Consider the following 18,649-nt stretch of genomic DNA (forward strand, 5'->3'; position numbering starts at 1 on the left):
TGTGATGTAGTAGAAGAAATAGATCAGGCTTCCAAAGCTGGCTTTTCCTAGAAGTGCAGATGTCCCTCAGGTTTTGGATCTGCTCTTAGTGTTCTAGTTTCTCTACTAAAAAAAAATAGCTTGATGAGTTCACTGGTTTTTGTTTGGTTTTACATTAGTGGGATCTCTTGCTCATCTTCCCATTTGCTGGAAAAAATGTGCTGTCTTTTGGGGCTTAGGTGATTTGCTCATTTATTTTTAGTCCACAGCCTGACACCTTGCATTTTGTTTTGCAGTGTGTTTATTTTAAAGGTTTGGTTTTGTTTGGGGTTTTTTATTGGGGTTTTTTGGTTGGTTGTTTAATCATTGGTCAGAAGAATAGATTAGGACAGGGACTGATGTGATGTATATTTGTGGTGAAAATTCTCAAGTCAAATGGGGGTAAACAAAGTGTGTAAAGACCTGAAATTCCAGCTTAATCTATATAAAGGTAGAGGTATGATTTAGAGATGTGTTTGGACATATATTTGGGTGTAACTGCATAAATCTTTGTCCTCACTTTCTGACCCTTTGCTGACAGCGCCATTTGGAGCACATCAGTCCAGCTTGTGGTTGAAAGCCAAAGCTTTCCACATGCTATAACGCAGTAGCAAGATTTACACACCTTTCTTATTTTGACTAGTTAAAGCTGCTGCAGTGCTTAATATGGCAGCTGCAAATAGGTGAACTAGTTACTTTATCCATTTGAATACTGTGTAGAGGGACTTTTAATGTTTGGTTGACTTAATATAAAGTAGAAACAGTGTTTTGCTGAAAAGGAAGAAAGTAATCCCTTCATAAAGAATTTTGACAAAGACATAAGGATGCCTGAATGACATTAAAACTATATTTTAAGCATTTTGTCCTGGTCTATTTCAGAGGTACTTTTTGCCATGGAGGCCCCTGCATAGGACTGCAGCATTCCCCATACATGTGAGGTTTTATATGTAGCTTAGAAATACAGAATAGGACCATCCTTCCTGATGGAGACCTACGTACCATTTTATCAGCAACAATACAAGAGGCGAAATGTCTCAAGCTGAGAAACAATCATAGTGCAGCAGAAATCTTGGTCTGAGTTGTGGGGTGGAAGCTGAGTTAATAAATTCAAACTTGGAAACAATTTGATAACATACTAGTCTCCGACTTGGCCACTAATTTTACTGGACCTGATGCCATTGCTTCCAAAGATATGTATTTATTGTTGAATAGGAATATCTAAAAATATCAAATAGATTGATCTCAAAATGTCATTAAAATGGTACATTCCAGGTATGACTCATGAGTGACTAATACAGAGTGGGGAAGAGTACTAAAAGGTATGGAAGAAGTATTCATTAATTTTTGAAAATGCAAAGCTATAGCCAAAGTGAAAGACTATATTCTTTCCTACTTATTTACACTTACCACAGAAATGATACTATGGGTAATAGACCAAGTGGAATAATTTTTTTAAATTAAACTGCTGGGGTTTCTGTACTTGCAGGAAAAGATGCACAAGCTTTTAGAAGTCTACGAGCGACTTGGTGGTGAAGAGGATATTGTTAACCCAGCCAATGAGCTCATTAAAGAAGGACATATTCAGAAACTTTCAGCAAAGAACGGCACAGCGCAGGATAGGTATTTATTCCTGGTGAGTTTTTTTGTTGCATGCTTATTTTCAGAGTTGTGCTATGAAATGGTACGCTTACATCTTCCTAATCTCAAATACAAAAAGCATTCACCAACTGAGCCCAGCTACTCCTTCCTCTGAGCAGCAGTTTTCTCTTGATGCTTTTTCCTTGAGGATTTCCTTCCTTGTACACTTGTACCTTTGCTGATGGCTTGTCAGGCCCAAAGGGGTCCTTCCCATCTCTCTCCTCAGAGGCTGCGTTTTTTGTAAAGTGCCTGAGGAGGTGTGTTTCCAGCTGTAGCACCTTGCTGCATAAGATGGCCAACTCTCACTGACACTGAGGGAATAGCTCTTGTTTTCTTTCAGGGCAGTCAAATGGGTACTAGGGAGAGGGAGAGAAGGGGGAAGTGACTGGCTGACATGCTTCTGTCTGTCCACTTCTTTCAAGTATGGTATGTGAGCCTAGCTTGCTCTTTACATCTCTTCTTGGGAACTGCATCTTAGAGTAAAACACACCAGAGTCCTAAACTGTCAAAATGCAGGCTTTTTCTAGTGTGTAATCCCTTAACCTAAAATATTCCCTTGTTACAGTTTAACAGCATGGTGCTATACTGTGTGCCAAAACTAAGGCTGATAGGCCAGAAGTTCAGTGTTCGAGAGAAGATGGACATTGCAGGACTGCAGGTTTGCCTCTCTTCTTTTCCCCCATTTTAATGCTTCCCCACTCGATAGCGTTAGACCCCCTCTGAATCGAAAAATGTAACAATAGATGTATGTAGAAATACAATAAAATTCTGAAATCTAGCTTTAGATATTTTTTTTTTAATTATTATGAAGTAATCATCCAAAGGTGGGTAAGAAAATGGTGACTCTGCACATGCTTTGATTGAAAGCCTTCCCTTGTCACCTAGCTGACACAGGAGCCACCTTTTCCCCCTACTGCTCTAGGGGCTGGTTGGTGATAACGGATTCAGAAGTTTTGTAGCAACACGAGTAATTATGGAAACAATCCTTTGTTTTTTCTACCCCGTACTATATTCTGAGTGATCCTTTCAACTAAGTATTTCAGAGAATGAATATATTTGTAAGTCATTAAAAATGATTGAAAGACAATGGAGACTAGTAAGAAGATGACATGTTCTTTTTACAGGTCCAAGAAATTGCCAAGCAAAATGTGACTCATACATTTTCAATAACAGGAAAAAAGAGATCACTGGAACTACAAGCCAGGTATGGTGCTTGTTCTGTCTTTCGAGGTTTGTGAATATTTATGTAGAAATTTACCATCTAGGGGATATGGCTGTGCTAGTATGACACAGCTTTACACCAGGAGATGGGCATCAGAGATGTGTAACTTGCATATGCAAGAGAATATGTTGTTCCTAAGTCAGAGTGTGTTAAAGTGCTATGTTGATTTGCTTTACCGAATGCCAACAGTGTTTACAGTAGTGCTTGTAGGTTCCACTGTATTAATAATTCAAACATTTGTTTGGTAATAACTGAGGTCAACAATTATTAATAATGTTTATATAGCAAAGCTAAAATCTACATGGATATAAAGCTGTGAAGATGTGAATCGAATTCACTGAAAATACTGCAAGTGCATTTATGATGTTTTCCGTATTTTTCTTTTGTTTTAACAGGACAGAAGAGGAGAAGAGGGAATGGATTCAGGTTAATACAAAAGTGTTATGATATGGGTGGAAATCACAGTGCAGTCAGCACATTCTGTTTTAAAATTATCTTTTTGGGTTTCTGAATGAATGAGGCTGTGTGAGGAAGCTGGGTAGTCCAGTCTGGCAAAGCTGCTTATGTGGAGTCCCAGTCAGGGTCCCACTGCTGACCTGCTGTGTCCAGGCAGTGGAGGGGGGCTTTAAATGGGTTCCCATTTCCTGCAGTCCTCAAGCCCAGTGAGAGAAGGGATTGAGGTGTCAGAGATTAGCCTTGTATATTCTTGCAGTCTGACTTGTACAGACACTGTCTGATAGCAGTCTTAGTTTTTGACTTAACAGACACCAACCACTCATAGTTATTAAGGTATTTAAGTTTCCATTTCATTTATGCAAGTGTAAGGGTTTTTCCCTAAAATGATAATCCTAACCATCTTCCTATGAGAGAATTTTGCCAAGGCTCTTTTTGTGACACTTCTCATCTTTGTTGGAATTTTTGTCTCAGGTCATTCAAGCAACAATTGAAAAGCACAAACAGAACAGTGAGACATTTAGAGCTTTCAATAGCTCTTTTTCTCAAGAGGAGGAGCATCTTCCTGATTCCTCAGTAAGTACTAGTGCTTAATTTTCCTTCTTTGCTCTAAGTTTTACCAACAGTTAAAGTAGACCTACACAACTAACTTTAAAATACTGTAGTCTTGTTCTTGATTTTTTTTATTACATTATGGTACAGTCAGCTCCATTTCTCTGGCTCTCAAATGCATATCAGTCATAGTTACTCAACCATGGAGGTATGGAATAATTTACCCAGGGTAATTCAGTGCAAGAGACCTATCAGTCACGTTTTCCAGACTAGTGTCTCATTTACCATAACAGGTATAATTCCTCAATGTTATGAGTGGTTGGCTGTCTGGAATGATGTTTGTGTGCCTGGGAGATTTTCTTCATTATCTTTCCCCATCTCCTCACAGATGCATTCTGTGATTATTTCTTTTTTCTTATTTATTATTATTTTAAAAGCTTTAAAGAGTTGAAAGGAAATTGATGCATTTTAAAATTTTCTATAAAATACTGTCTTAAGGATAATAAATATATTTCAGAAAGAATACTCTTCAGCTAAATATGCAAAATAGTCTTGAAAGTTTATTCTGTTTCTCTACAACTGCAGTGTATTACTCTATGTTGGTTTTGCTAGGAATTTTGGTTTGGAAGTATTCCCATGAGGATGATAATATCTCTTCATTAGACTTGAAAATGATGGTGATAACCTTAGCCTCAGTCATTTGCTACAAGCTAAAGAGGAGAGGGCCTGGGAGAGGGAAATTATTAGGAATTTTGTGCCAAGCTGCCTGTGTGTTGATGATGTTAGTGGTCATACATGATAGATCTTGGACGTCCATCTGCAGAGAGAGGAGGTCCATCTGCAGAGACTAAACTTGGGGAACTTATCTTCCCCCTCCCCTGCCCTCCTAAACATTTGGCGGGGGGTGGGGGTGGGGTGGGGATACCTAACCATTTTTGACACCTCTCCTTTCCCATATCTGATTCAGTGACTCAGTAATGCTGGATTTTTATCTGACTGATTTCCCAGGGGGCTCGGAAGGGATGTTAGGTATTCCTTTCATCCCAGTATTAATCAGTCTGACAGCAGAGATCTTTGCAAACCTTCACAGAGTCTAGGATCCTGTTGCTGATAGCAGGCAGCAATGAGCCATTTTCAGAATATGGCATAGCTTACCGATCATGAACTATTCATCAGCTAAAAATACTTTGAAAAAATTGGAAAATAATCAATTCATGCCTATATTTTTAAGTTAACTCATGGCTGCCTTCAGAACCAGGATGCGCTGATGGAAAAAAAATCTTTTGCTAATAAACTAATAAGCACACTTATTTCTATCCATTAAGACACAGTGTCTGTTCAACTTCATTATTATATGGCTTTGTAATTTCCATTTTATTTTGCTTCTATCTTAATGGTGTAGCCACATGTTTATACTCTACTGGTTCATAAAAGTCAAGCAGAGCAGAAGTCTGGTTTATCTCCAGGCTGTGATATTAATGCAGTATGCACCTTAATTTCTATTATGCCAGAATGCTAACCTGCATTCTTAGGACATTGGCTTATCTAGATAGTCAGCTTTGAAAACTGATGTCATGGCTAAATGTAGCAGAAATTGCTGTCAGTTAAAAAGAGCTGAAGGTGGTTCTCTAAGGAAAACTGGACAAATACTGACAGCATTCATAGTAGCAATATGCTGCTGTAGGCAGCATCCACCATACATATCTCATTATCTTTATGGAATATTGGGCAGAATGCTTTAGAAGGAAAAATGACAATAATCTTCCTTTTTTGCTCTCATGAGTCAAGAAATAAATATGCAGTCGTGGATTCCGGGCTGGATCTCTAACAGCTACTAGAAATTGGACTCTGGTTCTAATAAGCCTGGAGAAAAACAGCCAAATTGCTTTTCTCCCCTCCTTGGCCATACATTGGATATGTTACAGTGCTTATGATTGATTTTATTTGCGTGACCAGTGCATGCCTTTGCACACAATTCTTTACCATGCTCTTGTTTTCCCTGCTGACTTACATAAGCTCATACAAGCATTAGGAGTTGATCTTCAGCCTGTAATTTCCCTACAGGAGACTTGCAGTTCCTTGGAGGTGCAGAGATCTGACATTTGACCTGACTCTTAAGATTATGCCTGTGCAATAATCTACAGCAATTAATTAACTCCCACCTTTCAGGAGGTGAATATTCAGAGTCATTGCCAGTCAGCCCCCTGCAGGGTGACTGTAGCAGTGGTCTTCTCAAGAATTATTTTCAGAAAGCTTCAGGGTCCCTTTTTGGGCTAGTTCCTGCAGAAGGAGGACACTTGTTTCCTTGTTTACCGTTTTCATCTGCAGCATTTCAGGGCTATGTGAAGTTTTTTCTTAAAGCCATCTAAAAATGTTCCCAAGGAAAAGGACCTCTTTTATTATGGCTTGATCTCAGAAGAGTTGGAAGCTCGTGATGTGGGGGAAGGACCCAGTTTCTGCATCGTTAGAAGGCTGGCAAGGAAAAGTGCCACAAAGAGCTGAGCTCTGTGGAAGTGGCATCCCTAAGATTTGAGACCTGGGAGTGCTTCTCTGAGTTAAATTATGATTTTTAGATCCTGTTAAATCATTATTATTTCCCACCCCCATTTCTGTTCCTCCCCATAGCTCTGGGGTAGTTCTGGCAAACACGTGAATAACTGTCCTTCTCATACCAAATGGTAGTGGTACCAAAAGGGGGAGAAGCCCTTTTGAAATCTTTTCCAGGTTAAGTAAAAGTAGAGGGTACCTGATTTTTAGCACATTATTCCAAATAAATATTAAAAGAGCATAGGGATCAGAACAGGCAACTAGAGGAATTTACTCTTTTCCCTAAACTTGCTGGGGGTTTTCTCAATCTCTCTTTCAGACCCCATTTTTTTTCCACATTTTCCATTTCCCTTCCCAAGTCCTGTTTCCCAGTACACAGATGTCCTTTTACTGGGCAGAGGGATCTAAACACGGGTTGATTAGGATTCAAGTGGAAAAAAGCCCCTTTCCACAGGACTAGGGAATAGATGATGTGAAGACCCTAGGGTTGCTGGTTTTTTGGGGGAGGCAGAAATAGTTCGCTGTAGTTGAGTACGTGATGCTTCCCTTTAATTAAATTGCATTCCCTGAGGAACTGCTCGGGCAGCGGCACAGCCCTAGCCCCAGGGGATGCATTTGCTTATTTGCTTGTTCTCAAGAGTCAATTGATTGTATTAGTATATAAATAGATACAACTAGGTATCAGAATGAATAGCTCGTCAATTGGGCCACTTACTCAAAGCTACAGTTCGGGTTGTTTCTAATAACAGAGATTAAATCTTTTTGCTTTCAAGTGGAATGAAGCTGCAGTGGCACTGGAGATTTGGATAACCTCGAAACATGAGATGTTGTCTAATTGGCAAAGGAAGAAAGATCTATGGGAATAACAGGAGAATTTATCATAAAGAGTCTAATATTTTGAGAATCCCCTGTAAACTAGAAAACTCCTTGTAAATTAAAGGCAGATGAGATGCTTTTCCTTTTAGGATGTAGCCTATGATTTTGGTGTACATAAGCTTGTTATTTGCCCTTTATATGTATTGAATATATATAGATGCCAGTTTGCATTTATTAAGAGATGTATTGCAATTAAGAAAAACTTAACTGAGTACTATTTGCATGAAGCAAATATTCTTCCTCCTCAGAATCCACTGACTACACAAAGCACTTGCTTGTTTGGCTTGCAGGGCTCAAAGGGAGCGGTTTAATATAAAACATGGCTGTTTGCTTTCTGTAGTGCTTATGGGGATAGGCACACGCTGCAGCAAAAAGCAGGCTTGGTAATTCAGTGCCATCTGTAAAGTCACCCAATTCATAGTCAACCCAGTATTTGAGGGTGGCTGAGCATGTGTGCAACTGAAGCATATTCACAAGCAAATAGCTAAGGGGCTAAAAGCAAATGATGCCGTGGTTTCTTTTTCAGTGTTTAATATGTTTTAGGAAGAATGTCCATGTTGAAATTGTTCTGTGTCATTCTGTGCCCTTAGATAGCAAGCACCAGCTCAGTGGAATCAATGCCAGGAGCAGATAGTGGTGGTGCATTTGGAGGGGTAAGTAATTTGAAGCTAATGTTTGGTAGAGCAAGGTGGGGGGCGGGGACTGGTTATGTCTCTTTTGTAGCAGAAAAAAAATCAGAGGTACTTCAGTATATGGGTTTATATTCTGCTGTCTGTTGCTGCAGCTGTGCTGTCCTTAGCTTCTTGGCTAAGTTACAGCCACAGCTACTTGTAGAGTTGCACCATCAGTGAATTTAAATCCTCCTGTTCCAGATACAGCTGCACATGTGTGCGAACCTAGTTATGGGGAACCTAGCTGGAGGGAAGTTGATTGTTAAATTTGTAGCACTGGGGGGGGGGCGGGGGGAGGGGTTGTTTGTTTTTAAATTCTGATAGGGAGCTACACTGAATGCTTGGGGGGAGGGGTGGCAAAGAGAGACAAGGAAATCTGGCTGGTTAATACTGTCATCTTGTGTAACTCAGGATTTCATCTCCAGAACCAAACTTTGCTTAACACTTCTTTCATAGTGTGCTTTTCATGTTTCTGCCAATAGAGGAGGAGATGGTAGTACTTTCATACAGCTCTGGCTTGTAAGTGATTGGCTGCTGCAAAAGCAAAGTATACTTTTAAAGGTATTTTTCATTTTGTTCTGTACAACGTTTGTGGCTGCTGCTGAGTCAAACCAGAGGTTTTGAGTCCTTAATAAGGTCTATTTTTTAGCATTCTTATTTCTCCTTTCTAAAATGTCTTCTGAGAATAACAGACTTTCAGGAAATGCCTTAGGGTCAGCTGAGTTTACTGAAAAAAGCCCCAACAGAAAGAAGTGACAACAACCAAAAAAACCCTTATCTGCTGAGACATACTATAGGATATTATGTATTAGCATGACCTCTTTAGTAACAAAGGATCCACTTAGCAGGCTATTCCAGACCTCTGGCCAAACTTGTAGCCTACTGGTAGAATTTACAGAGTATCAATGAAAAGCTGTTAAACAAGCCAGCAACCTGACCTATACAAGCAGGAGCCTATTAAAAATAAGTGCTTGTAATTAGTGTACTCCTTGCTGTTTATTGTTTGTTCACACTTCGTTTTTTCCCTAAGTAATTTTTTATTTATATGTAGCCAGTTTTGCAATTACTGCCCCTGTTCCTTGAGTTACATACAGATGCTATAGTGAGCTAGCTATTTAATGAAAAAGATGTTTTATACAGTATTAAAAACAAACAGATAAAAATTTCTGTTGGTCTTAAGTTTCTTAGGGAAATGTAAATTTTAGTTGTAATTATATTTTAAAAAATTAAATCTTTTTAGTTAATTATAACTAGTTGTCAGTGATTTTCATAGTATATCTTGACACATTAAGTAATTTTCCTGAAGTTGTGTATCTAAAGAAAAATTTAATTCCTGAGATAGAAATAAAAATGGAGTTGATAAAAAACACAAAGCTAAAGATATGCAAAATTGTGTAGTATTGATTCTGGGATCTCATTCTGTTGTATTGTAGCAAATGGATAACATCAGCATGAGCAATGAATTCAGATGTTAGTTGCAGCTTTAGAAAATATTTATTTTTGATGATGACATCCCTTTAGAAACATCTCAGTGAGTGCATGAGCAAGTAAATTCTGTGCTTAACAGCTTCCACATGCAAACCACTTGGTGGTAGTGGTGGTCAGCAAACTACTGTCTCCTTCCTGTGGTTCTGCTGAGTCTACTGAAGAGTCTGCTGGGTTTTTCTTCAGTGTTACACACTAGCATAACCAGACAGTGAAAACCTACTGCAGGAAGTAAAATCTGCTTGCTGTACAGCATTGTGGTAACTGTTTGCTGCACTGCACTGCTAGCACATTTTATGCTCAACCTTCTGCTTGCATGAGGAAAGTACAAGCCAGTGGAAGATTGTCTTGCATGTAACCTGGCATGTATGACATTGACATATAGAGAAACAAACAAAATAATTTTGCTGCATTACAAAGTACAAAATATACAATATCATTTAAATTAATTTCTCACATATATTAAGCATTTCCAGAAGCACCTGCTGATGTTCTGCCCCATTGCGGGTGTCTCCAAATATGTAATTTGTAAATGGAAAATATGCAGCTGTATAAGCATAATGAGAAGAAAAAGATTTAAAACCCCTATATTGCTCATGCTCTGCCCATGTAAGCGTCTCATCAAACTGTATATTGCATGTACAGCATTGAGACTTAACTAATACCTACTGGCCCAGACAGCATGAAATATATAGCAAGTAATAAATAACAGAACAACAGTCTCCTGAGCCCATTGGTTTTCATGTTGTTCCTACCAGCTCTTCAGTGTTTCTTCCCTGCTTTTCTGAAGCAAATGGAGGCTCCAGTAGTTCACAAATGATGTGATGTCTGCTTTCCTAAGCAGTCCAGCCACAGACCTTCACCTTGAAGTCACTTAGCTCTAGGCATGAGTTGTACCTCTTGCTGGGGTATACACTCTTCTTCCACCAAAATTTTAAAGTTGGAGGAAACTGTCAAGATTTAGAGACTTAAATGCAGCTGTAGAGTAAAAGTAAATCAGTGGTCAAAACAGCCCAGTCTGAAAGAAGTTATTGTAGATACTAGCTCTGAATAAATTTTATGCAAGTGTTTTTTCCTGTTGGACTCACCAGCTTCAAAACAGAGCTGGGTACACCAAGAAAGATAAGAAATATGACAATTATTCAAGTGCATTAGTATCAAGATATTCCAGTTGAAGCTAGCCCAGCTTCATATTAGCCTCCCTCTTAACATACATCAACAGTAAACAACATAGCTTGTGTAATAAAGGATACAGTTGCAAAGTGACTTATTTATCCTGGATGAACAAGGTTTGTGAATTACAATGCACGTCCTTGTTTTCTACAAAACCGTCTCTGTTCAGACGGTGTGCAGTTACGAGTATGTGGCAAGGTCAGCTTCCTGAGCCATCGCTGGGTGGGATGGGGGGACTGCCCGTGCAGCATCGTCTCATGGCTTTCACAGGGATGGAAAGCAAAGGGCTGCTTAATTCTTTCCCAGTGTCAGCAGTTAAATAACATAATATTGAATAAGTCCTTCTTCTATAATTGCCCTTTGGAATTTGCCAAGTCGTAAAGAAAATACATTTTCATTTCTATTATCTTTTTTACAGCTGCAATAGCGATGTTTCAAACTCTTGTGTTCTCACTGTATTCTTATAATGTTGAGAAATATTATGAAACATGGCTGGTATTCATCAAACACTTAAAGACCTCTTTATACAGGGCCTTTTTTGGTTAGTGAAGTTAGTATTAAATGCTTGTTGTATGCTACAGCACAAGTTAAGATATAATGGTCTAAAATAAAAGCTCAGGCGTAACTGTCATAACAAATCTTGCCCAATATAATACCCTTTCTGCTTCCTTTCTCTTGTCAAATATATGGGTCATGTATTTCTGAAAGTGAACACTGTCCAGACTGTTTCACATTGAGGAGGAAGTCAAATATGAATCCATTAGAGGAAGTATTCAACTTGAGTCTTATCTGTGTTATAGAAACATGAATGTGGGTGATGATGGATATTCCTTTTGAAGTACATATCAAATTAACCAATCTCCACATGAAGCAGTCCATTCAATTCATGTTAGGGGAACTTCAGCATTTTTCCTATGCAGGCACGTGTAGGTATCAATTAAAAGCCAAAAACCGGTTTTGTTTAGCATTCGTCAAGATTATCTTCCAGTCACATTTCACAAGGCTAAATGGTGCCTTGATTTATGCTCTTGCCATTGCAGTAACACTAGTGAAATTGTTGTTAACATGAGAATCAAAAGGCTTGTTATGCTAGATGCAAATTTTAACTATTAAGAAAAGAAAAATGAAGTTGACCAGTGAGGAAATGTTCTGATCTAATGACTTAAGGGGAACCCATCCCTAGCCAGTGGAAGGAAAATCAGTCTCCTAAAAAATTAAATAGAATTAGCATCAAAATCAGAGTGAGAAATCGCTGACTTTAGCCAATATATGTGATACAAATAAAAAAGTTACTCTGTAAATTGCTGCTGATCAGTAAAAGCTTTTCGAATCTCCTTAATTGTACGCCTTACTTGGAGGGGTCTAATAGAGCCTGAAATGAACATTTTTGCCAATGATTCATCCGAGGCATTGTTCAGTTGGTGTAATTCAATGTCATACTGGTTACATCTGGTTCTTCACAAGAAAAGTGAAATACTGCACTCTGCTTATGTGTGGGGGAGGACTTGAATTTGCAGTCATTCTGTTTTGCTGAGCAATTAGTACGTACGTATATGGGGGTATAGTGATTTTCCTGAATGAACAAATCCATATGACTGTGCTTCACCAAGCTGAATTGCAAAATGTCCTATGTACCTGTATACAAGTTGAAACATTGCTATTGCAACTATAGAAAAGATAATAAAAATTAGAAGATCCAATCCAATTAGAAGTCATTAGTTGTGGTTTTGTTGTGTAATGCCGTTACAAGCCAGGGTGGTTTCAGTAGCTCTGCTGAAAGACAATGTGCCCTCCTCTGTAACCAGGGAATGGCAGGGCAGAGACTCAAGGAGGCTGAAAGATGAAAGACTGGTGTCAGCTTATAAAATATGATTATTTTTTTTTTAATTGGCCTGAAAACCTGTATTAGTGACTTCTGCAAGTTAGTCGTAAAGTGAAAGCTTAGGGCGAAAGGCAGGATTTCCCTAGTGCTGGTGACACCTGCCTGGTGATCTGTGGGCAGCCACTGCTAATTGTAATTGCTGCTGCCTTTCCTTCCACCCCCACATGCCCCCATCTTTGTGTTAAATAGATGCTTTGAAGAAGGGGAAATTTGTTAAGCCAGTTGTTCTCTCTCAAGTGGACTGAAGTTGTGACTTAGTAGGCACATGTGGTTTAAGAGGAAGGGGGGGGTTGTCAAGGAGTCCAGAATCTGTGTAACCGACAATGGGCCTGGTCTTCACCTGGTTGCTTTTCAGAAAAAATGTAAAATACCTCTGCTCTTTTGATTTAGAGGAAATGTTTCTTCTCCCAGTAGTTTGTTAAATGATTGTGTCAAGCAAACGAAAATGAAGAGAGATATCAAACCTCTTCTCATGAAAGAGCTGTGCTGGAGGAACATGATGCAACCACATCCTTCGGGCTTGCATCTCCATGCAGATGCTGCCTGGCTGGGGGTGCCTGAGGCTTACCCCCAGGGAGCTGCTGTTCCCTTGCACATAGCCATCCTGACTGGGAAGGAGGAATAGTATTTATTAAAAAAGAAAACAAAACAGGGGGTCCACTTGAAGTTCTATGTGAAGCTGTATTTTCTGAACTGCACGTTGTCATGTTAATGCTCTTCCGTTTATCAGGAAATTGTACAATTGGGTTCACTTATACCGGTGTGCCAGCTTAGGTGCTTAGCTTAAGAGGCTAAACTTGCTTGGCTATCAAGACAGCTGATAGAAAGTGTCTTCTGCCAAGAGCAGTTGATAGCAGGTCCCTGGTGTAGGTGTCCCTGTCTTCCTGAGGAGCTTTATGTTTCATCATGGGCTGGGAGGGAGCCTAAGTAAACTCCTAATTTAAGGATTTGAAGTTGGGTGGTGTAAAAATCCACTGCCAGCACCATTCACTTCTTCAGTCAAGCCATTTTTCCCAAAACCTTCTCATCTCCTCCCCACAAACCAAAGAGTTTATAACTCACTCATGAAGTCAACAACATTTATCTTAACCAAGAGATGTTACAGCAGGAAGGAGGAGATGAGTGCTGGAAGGAAAGTTCTTCCTGAGAAGCCCATGTTGCCAATTCTTCTTCCTCCTTACCAACAAATGGTGAGATGAGGTCGCTCAGTGGCAGTAAGGGCACAAGTGGGCAGAGAGTGACTTGAGGAATTGACTTAGTGATCTCAGATCACATGTTGCCACACCAGAAACACCCAATGGCTGAGCCAGCCATCGGTCATCAGCAGAGTTGATGTGAATTCTTTTCTAAAATGGTGTGAAACCCAAAGAGCATCTTTGTCAGTAGGAGAACTCCATGAATTGTTTTACGATTTTTTTTATTTTTTTTTTAAACTATCACATAATTGTACTTTTCATTTCAGAGTGATTCCTGTAGGAAATCTTCCAAATCTAAGCGAGACAAGGAGAAACAGGCTTGCAAGAGCTGCAGCGAAAGCTTTAACTCCATTACTAAAAGGCGGCACCACTGTAAGCAGTGTGGGGCAGTAAGTATCAGAATGTACTGAGCTTTTTCGTTTCTTCTGCAGAGACCATTGAAGAGAATTTTTTATTTTTTCAGTGCAGGAACTAAAAGATGTTCTCGCTCATGGCAGGTCATTGGCAGAGCAGATCTTCCCACTTGCTTTACTCCCTGGGAATCGGGGAAAAAAGAGCAAAACTCTGGTGCAAGGGGCCTAGTCTGTGCTGGTTTAAAGGCAAATACAGTGCCTCAGTGGATGAAAAGAAAGGTAGTGCCTTCCCTGGGGATGTGCATGTATCAGGGAAGGGAGTTGTCCCCTATATTTTATTTGCAGAAACAGAATGGCCTTCTGACAGCCTTACTTCACACAGCAGCTCTTTCCAGGATGAACAACTGAACATGCTATATTAAAGATAGATGGGTTCTTCTTTCCCTAAAGCAGATGTCAAGAATTGCTTGTGCCAAAGTGGTTTCCTCCTGCTTGAAAAGTCAAATAAAATCAGTCCTGGAGATTCAAGGCCGAGTTACTGAAGGCACTTAGCCACCCTTCCCCAGCGCCATTCAATGACAGCTTAATTCTCAGGGTTTTTTTCCGAAAATCACAACCACAGCCAAGATGAGATTGATTTCTGTAATATGACTTGAAACCTGCCTTCTGCAACTTGAGTTTCATGGTTCAGTGTTCCTAATGTAACTAGGAGAGAATAATGTTATTTAAATACCATTATTCATTTGAAGTGGAGATAAATTTTCAGCTGAAGAGAGACCTAAATGTATAGTTAAGATGTTTAAAGAAACCTCAGTCTCAGCAATTGAAATAAAATTACTGTGGAGGAGACACTTTTGCACTTGAGTTGGGGTTTTCAACCTTCTGGGTTTGTTTTCATTAATAATTACTAAAATAGTGAAAAACATTTCTGGAGGTTTAAAATGTTCCGTTGCAAAGCTCAGGAATATTAAAGAAATTAAATAATAGGTTTCCCCCATGCACAGAGAGATAACAACAATCACATTATTAATAATTTATTGTTAAACAGTTGTCGGTTATGTGATGTTTTGTGATGTGGCAATAGCATTCAAGTTAAAGACATCTCAAGGAAAGACTGTCATGTTTCTAAAAATGCTAGCTTGTTTTTTGTTTATATAACTTGGCAGAATGGTGCTTCACTTGCTGAATTAAGGCAGTTACCTCCATACAGTAATTAACATCTTGCAGTGAAGCATATGATAACATATACTTGCACCTGAAGGGTGTTTGTGGTGTATTATTGTACAGTAGATTCAGAAGGATGTTGAATCGGGCTGACTGTCCCTGCCTTGCACCCCAGGGGACAGTTTCTCTTCCTGGAGCAGCTGTGCAACAGCAAGTGGTAGAGTCAGTTTTTAAGCGTGAAAACAGGTTCCAGAGCTGCAGATCCATCACTCTTCACAAGCGCCGGTTTCATGGGACTGACATGTCATTGTGTGCTCCTGGCAGCTGAGGAAAGGAATCAAAAGTTGTTAATTTGGCAATTAGTTTTTAATGGATAATATATTGGACTATGGTCTTAAAATGGTTAGTGATTTTTAGATTCCTCAGTTCTATCATGCTGAACTGCCTAATTGATGAGGAAGCATCAGCCACCTTTACTGTGAAAATCAGACCTTCTTAGACTATTTTGTGATTGGCATTAAAAAGCACTAATTGCTTTGTCAGCCCAAGTCCTTTTTGACTCATAAAGGCTTAAAAGAAAAGCAAACTTGCATGATGTTAATCATAAAGTGTTTCCCAAAAGGCATATGTTTTCCTTAATTAGGTATATTGGTACACAGCATGGGATCACAAAAATGTTAATAATTAATGGAGGTAAATAAAGTAAATATTATATTGGTCACTCTATCTTACATTAGTTTTCCGGATTTTACTTTAATAACAACCGTTCTGTAAGTCACTCTTTGGAGAAGGGTTATGTTTTAATGATGGCTAATAAAGCACCGTCTTTCTGATACAGGTGATCTGTGCAAAATGCTCTGAGTTTAAACCACTTGCAGATAACAGCCGTCATAATCGAGTGTGTAAAGAGTGTTTTCTGCAGTTACCAGCAAGCCCATGCAGCCCTGGAGTGGAAGCAGTCGGAGAACAAAAGAAAAGACTAGCTGCAGAGGTACAGTATTTAGCTAAGAAACTTTTGGGGTGTTAGCTGCCATTGTGAGTCCTTTTTCTTTTTTTAAAAATGTATTTATTGAAAACAATTAAAATTGTTTGGTTACCTTTTTTTCCCCTGCCATGATATTTGACCCTCTGGCCTAAAACTTGTATTGAATGTGCATGCAGCATGAGCGTTCATCGTAGGATGCTGATCATACAGGGATGCACACAGGTTTTGCAACTAAGCTTCAGCTTTCAAAGTAACAAAAAAGAGGAAAAACTTCTGGTTTCTTTTTATGATGATGCATTTCCGGTTCTGAGTTGTGCACAGTAACTATTGACAAAACAAGATTTGTTTTTTCTCTTTTAACTCCATATAGAAGATACTTTAGCACTCCTTATTTCACATCCTGTCAAAATATCACTGAAACAATTTTTTTTCTTAGTTGATCATTCAAAAGCATGGCATCCTTCTGAAAGACTTATCAGGATTCACTGAAACTTTCTCAAACCTGCTATAATGCAAACTCTTTTCTCCAAGATGTGACTTCCACACATTATACCGTGTAAACTACTGCTTCACAATTGCCACAGATGTCACCAAGCTTTATACCATAATAGCGGCACATCCTACCCTTATGTTTTACAAGAACAAGAAACATGTTGGCAAACTGATTTGTTTTATCCTCACCCACAACAGCTGAACCTTCTCTTACCAATGCTTTTTTTAGACTATGGGCAGAGCTGTGAGTACCATTACATGCCACGCTTTTCATGGGCCACCCTGAAGAAAAGTTTTTTATTTATTTTACCTGTGAAACACAGCCAGAAGTCACTGCATATGTAAAAGAGGACATTCATCTCAATTGAAAGTGGACCCACGGGGACATCAGATTCTTGAAAGACCCACTAACACACTGAGAACTTAACTTCATTGGAAACCATCCTTCCCCCTGATGTGCTGACCTACACCATCCTGCTTTGAACACTGCATGGAAAATTGGGGAACAATTGCAGCCTATACTGGAAAACATCTTACCTTGAAAAACATCTTTCTGGAAGCCACCTCTCAGAGCCATCAGACTGCTTCCCAGCCTTGTTATACTCCTCATCAGAACCAAACTACATGGAAAAGAGCTAGACTCTGAGCAAGAAACATATCCAGAGCTCCTGTGACAAATGCTTCCTCAAATAGTCGTCTTAGACCCTGCCCCGCTCTGCTTCCCAGCATGTCATATTTCTTTCCAGGCTACTAAATGTAGCTATACGAGTAAAATTATACCAGCACAGTGTCCCAGAGTGAACTCTACTGCTCAGGTTCTTTGTCAGCTTTGTACCCAAATGCATCCAGAGTCTCAGATGTACAAAGTGGGGTAAAGCTACAAATGTACACTGCCCTTCCCTGAACTACCACACCTCAGACTGCAGAGAAGATTCTGGATTCAGAGCCTGATACCATCAAAATCTTCACATATACACTACAGCTATGCCTACAGATGATGAGCGCTTAAATATGCATCAGTATAGTCTGTGGTATCTCATGATAAACTTTCTAGCACTGTTTCAGCAGAACTGTTTGCCAGTAAAGTGAAAACCTACACCTACCCAGCTGAGAGCTCCATTAATCTGAAAAGCTAAAAAGCAAACCAGTGAAATGTGACCTATGGCTTTACTTTAGAAAGGAGATTACAGCAGAAAGCTGTAAAAACCCAAGGAAAAGAGTCATTTTTCCCTCATATGCTCAGGTTCCTAGCCTTCTGCTAAATCTTCAAAGAATCTGGTAAAATGCAAGAAAGTAGGTTTATAAAAAGAAAGATCAGAGCCGGTCTTTTTCTTTCCCTCCTATTTACATTAAACTTTCTTAACCAGCTTAATAGCAGCTGAGGAGATTGCCACTTTACAGATGTTATTAGCAGATGCCAGAAAACCCCTGGAGACTTTGGTGCAAAGTCTAACGTGAACAGGAATTTTGTTTTTGTTTGCTTTCTATCAGAAGACAAAAATTTCTTTGAATCTTTTTTTGCCCTAGTGCTCTCTTGATCTGGCTCACATCTCTCTGCATCTGTGCACAAGAGTGTCTGATAATACACCTTTTGCATTAATTTGAAATCATCTCCCAGCCTACTTTGCTAAGCAAGAAACTAGCTGCATCATCTTAATTACCATTCTCAGGGTTTTTTGGTGGAAGTGGAATTTAACTTCATGTCTGCTGGGAACAGTAGTTCAGCATCTGCCTCTATTACATGGAATTGTGCTATTTCTTGATGGTATATAATAATGATTAAACTTTTGTTCAGTTATGGGCTATCCAGCATTTACCCTACAGTATTATTGGACTCTGGACCATTTACATTAAGTATGTTTTATACTTAATTCTAAGTATTTTGCCTGTGTAAGCATCAATGGAAACAGCTCTTTTTTTCTTTTTTTTTTTTTTTCCTTCA

At 39.2% G+C, this 18,649-nt stretch overlaps 1 protein-coding gene across 8 annotated transcripts in view; it reads left to right on the forward strand.

The window, feature by feature from the left end:
- The window catches only part of FGD3 (FYVE, RhoGEF and PH domain containing 3), a 114,051-nt gene that overhangs the window by 87,627 nt on the left and 7,775 nt on the right, over nucleotides 1-18,649 (forward strand). For 7 of the 8 annotated variants that reach the window (XM_049826279.1, XM_049826281.1, XM_049826284.1 and 4 more), the window contains 8 exons: nucleotides 1,505-1,651; nucleotides 2,222-2,314; nucleotides 2,781-2,860; nucleotides 3,274-3,304; nucleotides 3,806-3,907; nucleotides 7,897-7,959; nucleotides 13,980-14,102; nucleotides 16,069-16,221. In XM_049826279.1, the coding sequence (XP_049682236.1) occupies nucleotides 1,505-1,651; nucleotides 2,222-2,314; nucleotides 2,781-2,860; nucleotides 3,274-3,304; nucleotides 3,806-3,907; nucleotides 7,897-7,959; nucleotides 13,980-14,102; nucleotides 16,069-16,221 (792 nt within the window). Of the gene's footprint in view, nucleotides 1-1,504; nucleotides 1,652-2,221; nucleotides 2,315-2,780; nucleotides 2,861-3,273; nucleotides 3,305-3,805; nucleotides 3,908-7,896; nucleotides 7,960-13,979; nucleotides 14,103-16,068; nucleotides 16,222-16,936; nucleotides 18,646-18,649 lie in introns of those variants that run through there. The other variant, XM_049826285.1, reaches the window with a different exon arrangement.

This window comes from Accipiter gentilis, chromosome 23 (genome assembly GCF_929443795.1).
Source record: "Accipiter gentilis chromosome 23, bAccGen1.1, whole genome shotgun sequence".
NCBI classification, from domain to species: domain Eukaryota; kingdom Metazoa; phylum Chordata; class Aves; order Accipitriformes; family Accipitridae; genus Astur; species Astur gentilis.